Source organism: Calidris pugnax, unplaced genomic scaffold, assembly GCF_001431845.1.
Source record: "Calidris pugnax isolate Ruff unplaced genomic scaffold, ASM143184v1 scaffold102, whole genome shotgun sequence".
In the NCBI taxonomy this organism is placed as follows: Eukaryota; Metazoa; Chordata; class Aves; order Charadriiformes; family Scolopacidae; genus Calidris; species Calidris pugnax.
This window is the reverse complement of record NW_015090846.1, coordinates 1,931,094-1,940,290: the sequence shown is the minus strand read 5'-3', so window position 1 is coordinate 1,940,290 and position 9,197 is coordinate 1,931,094. Positions and strand designations below refer to the sequence as shown.

Here is a 9,197-nt window from a genome sequence, read left to right as displayed (position 1 = left end):
TTTTGGGGGCTGTCCCTCCCCCGCCGGCGACACCTTGCAGCTTGATTAACGGGAATTAATTGCCGCCCGGATCCCCGCGCTTTCCGGGCGGTTTCCGCCCTCTTTTGCTGTCATTATCCCGCTGATGGGGCTCGTAATGGGGTGATTAGCTGCGGGAAGAGGGGGGTAAGGGGGGAGGGAGGGGGATGTCGAGGGGCTGCTGCTTTCTCCTCGCCTCCCCCCGCAATTAGCCGATCTGCCGGGCCCTCCCAGGCAGCGAAAGTTTTCCTGGGCGTTAGAATTCCAAAAAAAAAAAAAAAAGAGAAAGAAAAAAAAAAAAAGAAAAGGAAAAGGAAAAGGAAAAGCACCGAAACCCTCCCCGAAGCCCCAGCGCAAAGGCGGCCGCTCTGAGCCCGAAGTGAGCCTCGGAGCTGCGAATTTCGTTGAATCCCCTCGAAATGGGTTGTGAAGGAGCGGAGAGGTCCGTTAGCGCAGGCGGGCGCGGGGCCGGCGGGCAGCCAGCGCTACCGGAGCGGCGGGCCCCGGGCATCCTCCCCCGCCCGCCGCGGCACAACCGGGAACGCTCTTCCCGCTCTCCCAGCGCCCAGCGGTGGTACCTACTGGTGCAACTGGGAAGGGACCGCTCACAGGGCGGATTTTTCCTGCCGTCGATCCCGTTTTAAATAAAACCCCGATAGCTCCAGCCCGGACTGCCCGCCCTGCCCGCTCCCTGCCCGTTTCTCCCGGAGGCGCCAAGTTTCCTCCCTCCCGCCCCGTCGGGGGATTTTGCTGCTGTCGATCTCCCGAGCTGGAGAGGTACCGGCTCACGCAGGTCTCCCACCTTCCTCCCGGTCAGACTGGCTCCTGCCTCCTCGGGGGTTTATTTAGATTTTTTTCCTGGGGGTAGACCCTTCGCCGCGGAGATGAGGAAAATGTCCACACCCGGATGCGTGAAGCTGCGACACTTCGAAGCGCTGTCGCTGATTATTTCTCAAATACTCGATTTCCCCTCTTCTCCCCCTTCTCGGGCAGGCAGCTGCATCTTGTCCCTCTTCCAAAGCCGCCCTTGGCCGGCAGCTTGGAGGCGATCGAGGAGGGGAGAGCCCCCCCACACCCCCCCGTGAATCCCGGCTGCCAGCTGTCGGGCAGCGGCACAGTCAGGGCCCCCAACACCTCCTGCCCTCGGCCCTGCAGGCTCGGGGCCGGCTGGGATCGGGGCAGCGGAACAAAAGAGCCTTATAGGAGGATAAAACCGGGACAAAAATCAGCATCAGCCCCGGTGGCAGCCTGCCCCCACCCTTGGGGGGGTGACACGCCTGATGCTGGAGGCTGCTTGTCCTCCCTGTCCCTGGGTGAAGGATCCCTGCTGCTGCTCGGCCCCGATTCCCTCCCAGTACAGAAGTGCTGCCCAGTGCCAGGGACTGGGGGGACAGGCTGAAGGGTCCTGGTCTGCTGGGGGGGGTCAGTTTTGCAGCATCTGCCTCCCCAGCCAAGGCTGGGCCAGGTGTTGCTTTGGGTTGGACCAGAGCTACAGATGTGCAGGAACTGGTTCCAGTAAGAAACGGGACAGAGCCCTGGATGGGGTTTCCCAACTCTTTGCGGTGTGACTGTGGTGTCTCATGGGGTCTGGCAGCCTTCCTCTCCAACCAGTAGGTCCCATTTGGGATGGAGATCGGCACTGGGACCAGGACCAGCACTGAGGTTGGGTTTGGGACCAGGAAAAGGACCAGAAAAGGGAGCAGGGCTGGCATCAGGAGTGGGTTTGGAATCAGGATTTCAGCGGAACAAAAGAGCCTTATAGGAGGATAAAACCGGGACAAAAATCAGCATCAGCCCCGGTGGCAGCCTGCCCCCACCCTTGGGGGGGTGACACGCCTGATGCTGGAGGCTGCTTGTCCTCCCTGTCCCTGGGTGAAGGATCCCTGCTGCTGCTCGGCCCCGATTCCCTCCCAGTACAGAAGTGCTGCCCAGTGCCAGGGACTGGGGGGACAGGCTGAAGGGTCCTGGTCTGCTGGGGGGGGTCAGTTTTGCAGCATCTGCCTCCCCAGCCAAGGCTGGGCCAGGTGTTGCTTTGGGTTGGACCAGAGCTACAGATGTGCAGGAACTGGTTCCAGTAAGAAACGGGACAGAGCCCTGGATGGGGTTTCCCAACTCTTTGCGGTGTGACTGTGGTGTCTCATGGGGTCTGGCAGCCTTCCTCTCCAACCAGTAGGTCCCATTTGGGATGGAGATCGGCACTGGGACCAGGACCAGCACTGAGGTTGGGTTTGGGACCAGGAAAAGGACCAGGAAAAGGACCAGAAAAGGATCAGCCATGCAGGGACAGGTTTGGGTTGGTGGATCTGCTGCTGTATTTCCTTCTCTTGAATAAAGCATCTGCCTTCAACCAACCACAAGGAAGTTTCCAGATCAGATCCACTCACTGATGCTGTGCAAGATTTTGGGGAATGTGTATGTGGGGCCCAATCCTCATTCCTGAGCAGACACTATATTTTGCTACCCCCAGCCAAGGCCCTGGGGACAGACACAGTCACTCACAGACCACACTTGGAACTCCCAGCAGCTACAGATGCACTTGCTACTCATGTTCTAGTGTCAGTGTGGCTGACATTAATTAATATGAATTATTGACATTATTATTATTAAGTTGTTTCAGAGCTAGTCTCCCCAAGGCAGAGACGTGCCCCATTCTCCCTGTATGTGGTGTCCTCCTACATCACTGGACCCTGGACAAATGGCATCCAATGATTTTTTCTGTGGCTCCCAGCCCAGGTGGGCAATCCTGTGTACAGACAACAACATCGCCTTCCTTGTGCCCGTCTGCACTTAAAAACCATTTCCTAGGCTGCTTCTGTTCACAAATACACAGGCAGGCACTAGAAAAGAGGAGCCCCCTGATGCCAGCTGCTTCTTCAGTTGCCTCCTCACAAGCCCCAGTCGCACCCTGGGGTTGACTCTAGGACTGACAGCTTTGGGAGCAAGAGTTAGTCTAGAAATATCTGCTGGTGGCGCACAGACCAGTATCCTGAAAGGGTCTGGCTTGGGGATGAAAATCCCCGGGGGCTGTTGTATGAATTTCTCTCTGAACCCAAGCTGTGTGCTCGGGAGGGCTGTGCCCAGGCGGGAGGGATGCTCCGGTAACCAAAGGAACGGGTCTTCGTGAGGGAGAGAAGGGCAGGGCGGGTCGGGGTGGGGGACACGGCAGAAAGCGGTGGGGACAGCCAGGCGGAGGGTCGCAGTGCCGGGGAGGAGCAGGGCCCGGCGGTGGGGAACCTGCAGCGGCGTTAAAACCCCCGTTACCGGTGGGTGTCACTGCAGGACAAGGAGCGTCCGGTACCGGAGGGCGGCGGGGGCTGCGCGGAGGGTCGGGACCCCGGGAACCGGCTCCCCCGGCATGGCCGGGGTAGGAGGAGGGACTGGGGGACACACACACCTGGTTTGCGTCTTGGTTGTGCCCCCCAGTGAGCTCGGCCACGGGCTGGGGGCGGTGGCCGCGATGGGGACGAGTCCGAGGTGGCACCTGGGGACTCTGCCCAGGATTTCAGGGCGCAGGGGGGCAGGTCTGTCGGCTACAAGCCCCAGGGAGTGATGTCTCCTCCTGAACACGCTTTCTTTGACTCGGCTGTTGCTTTTTTTGGGTTTCTGGTCTTTTTGGTGGCTTGTTAGACCATCCCGAATCAGTCTGCATGGACGTGGTTCACACTGTGTGTGTTTGCCAGCCCTTTTCCAGGGATGCAGGACCCACTGGAGATGCTTCCTGCCCTGTGCACACCCCAGGGACCTGGGCAGTTGCTGCAGGGGGACACAGATGCTGTGACTGGACCAAGGGCTGGACCTGGCTCCTGCCAGGCAGCAGGGAAAACCTCCTGCCTGGGCTTCTCACACACTCATAACAGTGTCATTTTTAGCAAGACGAGCCATTTTAAGGGCCAGCTTTCTTCCCCCGTGGGGAGGTGGGAAAGGTCTCTTGTTATAATCCACCTCTGCCAGCATGGCAAACCCTACTCTTGTCCTCCTCGTTATTTTAAATTGGTTTTATTTAGTGACCTGTACTAAAAAGAGAGAACTAAATGCCAGGGTTTCCCTGGTGTTGAAGCAGGTGATTTCTTTCCTCCCTCAGCTCAGGTGTGGGCAGGGTGGAGTTTCTTACAGCTGCTTCGTTATATAAAGGGCAGGTTGAGGCACAAGCTGCCCCTAAGGAGAGGGTGCTGGAAATGCCAGATCAGATGGTGTGGAGCCTTCCTTGTCCTGGGAGAGGTAGGAAAAACTGCCCCTGCAGTTCATTTTGTTCTTGTGTCTTGAGCAACAGAGTTTGATGTTATGAAAGACTCTGTTCTTTGAGGTTTAGGGTTTAAAAGTTTGGTTGGAAATCAGGTGAGGGGAGACAAGCCCTGGGCTCAGCATGGCTTCTTCATGTTCCTTGGCTGCTGGTGGGTCTGTGTAGGAGGGCTGGGCTAGCCCCAGTGCTGAGACATGTGGGGCAAAGTCATGCTGGGTGCATCTACCCACACATCTACTCTGGTGTGCTTGTGACTGGCTCCTTCCTGGTGCTGGGGCTGCCCAAGATGGCAGATGTCACCCCCTTGGAGCATGGTATTAATTCTTAAGATGAAGTGCCCTGTTGGGAGGTGATGGTTTTTATATGTGTTGGTACCTGTCTGAGCCTCTGCTGTCACCTGTTGGTGACCATGCTGGGGTCTGGGTGCTGTGATGTTGAGTTGGTGTTGATGGAGTTTGAGTTTGTTTGGCAACTGCTTGGAGAGGCTCAGCTCTGAGGGACACTGGCCACCAGCAGCATTTGAGGGTGAGTGTGGAACTGGCTGGGACTATCTTCAAGTGAAGGCATCGCTCTGTGGTGAGGTGTCAATTCGGCCAAGTGCTTAAAGCAGGTGTTTGGGTGCCTTCACATGGGCAAGAGCTTTGCTGAATCAGGCACTGATGGGAAACTTATTTGGCAACGAAATGGGAAGGACTAATGGATTATGAGATATTATAGACTTGATATTGACTCAGATATAGTTGCATTTAAATATATTTATTTGGAACAGGCTGCGAAGGCAACTGTCCTGCTTTCCCTGTGGGGCTGTACTGGTGCAAACACTGTCCTGCTCCTGGTGTGTGTGTTATTACCTTAAGCATGATGAGAATCATGGTAATCAGACAGGGTAAGGTGTTGTGCATCTGACGTGAAGCAATGAACAGGCTGAGACAGAATAACTCCTCTCAATATTTATGATATATTTGGCTATACCTGCATTAGCATAACTTTTTAAAAGCAGAGAGATATGGCTATGGCAGGGTCTAAGGGCTGTGGTGTCCAGCAGTGCTGCGGTCTCGCTGGGTGGATGCTCTGGGGAAGGGGACCTCGTCCTGCAGGCACTTCTCAATGGGAGGCACTGAATGCCTTTTTACGAGCGTCACAGTCTGGAAAAGTACTGAGATGAGGCCCAACCTATAAGGAAAGGAGCAGAGAGAGGATTGGTTACAGCCGGCCAAAGAAAATAGGTTGTAGCACAAACAGGGAAGAGACTGCAGATCAGCACAAGGTTTTTTTTGCCTGTTTGGGAGACCTTGCTCCATCTGAAGTTAAACACTTAACCTCTTTAAAATGAGGACTACTTTTCTGATTGACTTCAGGAGATTCTTATTCTGCTGTAGTAACAAGGTCCTGCAGTCTTATTATGGTGTGTTGATTGTCTGATGTTTTCAGATGCTGGCATGGTTTAAGATGGACCCTGAAATATATATGACTTGTTTTCTATGACACAGGACTTGTGTGCTTCACTGAGGGGGGCAGGACGAGCTCCCAGGGAAGCCCCCACTGGGGTCAGGGACTTGTGCATGACTTGCCCAACAAACACATGAGCAGCCTCTCCCAGGAATCACCTTTGAGGTGGGGAGGAGGTGAAAAAATGCCCCTGACAAATAAACAAAGGGGAAGTGAGAAGGTCCAGGGGCCCTTTGGGGTGAATAGTGGGTTTAGACACAGCTGCATGCGGCAAACCCGTGCAGCAGGGGCAGAGTTCCTCAGATGTGGGAGTCTCTTCATGGATGGAGTGGGTTTGCCATGGGGGCCCAGGGGCTTTACCTGCCCCTACACAATTCCTTGTGCCATCCATCTGCCTCCTGTGGATGTGCTGAGCTGCCTCCCGCCTCCCCCACCCTGCTCAGGCTGGCTGGATGTCAGGTTTTGCATATGTAAAAAAAATACATGGCAGTCTTTGCCCTGAAAAGCTTGCTAGTGATCTCATTAATCAAGACAAACAAAGCGTATTTAGCTATTCCCCCTCTCTGGAGGAAGGCGTTCAGGTACTTAAATATGCATTTGAGTGCCTAACTTCAGACAGTTGTTTCTGGATGTTTTTGCTTTCTCAGAAGCAGCAGCAGTGACATAACCCCTCTGCAGGAGGGAAGGGTGGGGAAGGCACAAGCAAGGGCTGCTGGAGTAGGTGGGCAGCCCCTGGGAGCTGGCAGGGACAATCCCCAGCTGGGCCCACTCCAACCTCCCATCACAGATGCAGGAGGTTTTCCCTCAGAGATGGGATTGTTAGAAAAATTCAGCCCTTGCAGGTGAGAACAGCTGAGCTGCTTCTCTCAAATATGCCTCTGCCTTCTCCATCGTGCTCCCTGCCCACCAGCACTGGGAACTGGGCAGGGGGAAATATCTGCCTGGAACTGAGTGGAAGCCACAGGGGAGGAAACAGCAGTTTGTTCACTCTGGTCTTGGTACAAAGCTCCCAGGTGAGAAATGTCACACTGAGCCACAACTGGCAGTAATTAAAATTAGCAGAGCCCTTGACAAAGTTGTGAGGGATGCCAGCTTCTGCCCTCAGCATGAGTAAGTGGGAAGCACCAGGTGTAGGACAGGGGACAAGTGCTACTTTAAAAAATGAGAAACCCCCTCATAATGAGGGACAGTTGAGAAGTATGGATTAGTCCCAGGCCAGTAATTAGAGTCAAGATAAGGGTGTCCTTGGGTCAAAGGTCTTATTTTGACAGAGACTGGTGTTGAGAAGTCAATGCAAGTGATGAATCCCCATCTCTGATTCTTCTAATTCATATTTTAAATGATGAACCCAAAGGTACTTCCTCTAGAGACAGCTGATGATCTTTACCATTACTCTGATGTGGTTCCGGGCTGTTACGCCAGGATTTTGTCTGAATTGTGGATGTGGAGCATTGGCTGTAACAGGACAGGAATACAGTTTGTAGGTACAAGCTTGGTGGTTTTCCTTGCAGGATGATGGAGCCGCAATGGTTTCCAGCTGCTCATTAGAAGCCATGTTTTCCTGTTGTTCTTTACCAGCTGCTCATTAGAAGCCATGTTTTCCTGTTCTTTACATTTATTATTGACAAATTAAAACCTGCAGGACATGTGCAGCTGGGATGTTGCAATGTCAGTGCCTGCCTCAAAGAATTAGAGGGGCAATAAAGAAAACCTTATCACTCCTAAAACCTAAGTGTGTATTTGGGGGTTATTTTCATTTGGGTTTCTCAGTTTTGCTAATGATTTAAGTTGGAGGACTGTAAATGATCCTTTGTCAGGCATTAATACAACCACATGTGTGTTGCAAGCGGAAGCAGGTGTGTTAATGGAAGGCCAATAAATTGGGTGGGAGATGCAGAAAGGCTGAGCTGGTACAGGGAAGGCAGAGCTGAGCTGATAGACTGAGAGAGCTCCTCTGATGGCAGCAGAGCACACACCCCAGACGACCAACCAGCATTTCGTGGGTGCTGCTGGTGTTGGGCTTGTCACCGTTGAGGTGGGTGCTGGGGTGCGTGTGCTGGAGCTGCTGGGTGCTGTGAGCACCCTTGGGTGGTCAGTAAGGTTAGCTTCTGCGGGGGGGTGGATTATACAGCTGGATTAAATGGTTTGTGGGAAGTTCTGAGAATAAACCCATGAAAAGGGCTGAAGTGATAAGCAGCACCAGGCTCTCCTCCTGCCCTGGAAGGATCCGGGCTCGGCTGCAGGGAGACGTGGCTGCGCCCGCTCCTCTGCCGGCACCTGCCTGGCTCTGCTGCCTGCTCGGAGGCAGCTCCACAGCCTTGTACCATTTTTCACTTTAACAACAAAGCTGCCCCTAGACTCAGCCTAGTTTTTCCATCATCCATTTGATCGAATCCTTTTAGCGGGTGACAAAACACTTTCTTGAGCTCTCTTTACAGGAAACCAATCTCTGTTCCTTTATAAAAACCTCCCTCATTTACAAGAGTCTAACAAATCCCGGGCCTCTTAAGTCCTCTCCTGTTTGGTTTTTTTTTTTTCTTTTTCCCCCCAAACAACACAAACTAACGTTTGTAGATTTTTTTTTTTTTTTTTCCCCAAACAACACAAACCAACAATGTTTGTAGATTTTTTTTTTTCAAGGTGGGGGGGAGGAAGGAGGGAATAAAACACACAATGTGGAGAGAGGTAGGGTGTACACACCGACGCACGCCGCGCCGAGCATCCCCGTACAGGCGCAAAACGGCGCGCGCGCATCGAGATGCAAATGATTTCCGTGAAGCTATCACTTGTAAAGCTTGACAGAAAATAATGAGAAACACTAAATCTTTTATAAGGTCAACACTCAAGCAGCTGTCAAACAAGAAAAGAATTTAGCGAAAGATCCGCAAAAACTTCCATCGCCTCATTAAATCCAACAGGGCCGGGGCCCGGCGTGGTGAGGAGGCACCGGGGCGCCTCCGTTTTGTGTCAGTAATTTGCGGCGGAGGAAGAGGGAAGACGAAACAGCCAGCGCCGAAGGGGCCTTGGGGGAGGCTGGGGAATCGTTAGTGCGCCAGGAGCGGCCTCGGCTCCTAATTGGAAGCATTGGGCATTATCAACGGAGGATTTGCCTCGGCTCCCTGACAGCTCTCTAGGCCTGGAATGATAGCCCACTTGTCAGTGTAAAAGACCATTAAAAACAAACCATTTTGATTTAATTGGAGGCGGTGCGCTGGGGGCCCAGGTGAGGCGCTTCATCAGCCGATGTTGGCTGCTGATGCCTTTTTCCCCCTGTATTGATGGCTTTTCTTTTTTTTTTTTTTCCTCCCCTCCCTTTCAAAAACTGTCTAGGAAAGAGAAAGAGGTGCTGAAAGATCCTTCACAGCTGCATTGAGAGCGGCTTTCAATAGGGTTGTCAACAAATGCCATGACAAGTTAGAGAGAGGCAGGTATTTTTAAAACAGACGTTATTCTGTCCAAGATGAGCTGCGCTTGGAGGTGTGTGTTGGAT

The 9,197-nt window shown here is 53.2% G+C and overlaps 1 protein-coding gene across 1 annotated transcript in view; it reads right to left on the bottom strand.

The window, feature by feature from the left end:
- Window positions 1-5,227: 5,227 nt before the first annotated feature.
- The window catches only part of CFAP77 (cilia and flagella associated protein 77), a 63,925-nt gene continuing 59,955 nt past the window's right edge, over window positions 5,228-9,197 (bottom strand). The window contains exon 6 of the mRNA XM_014942792.1: window positions 5,228-5,431. Within this exon, the coding sequence (XP_014798278.1) occupies window positions 5,363-5,431 (69 nt within the window). The 3' untranslated portion in view covers window positions 5,228-5,362. The remainder of the gene's footprint in view (window positions 5,432-9,197) is intronic.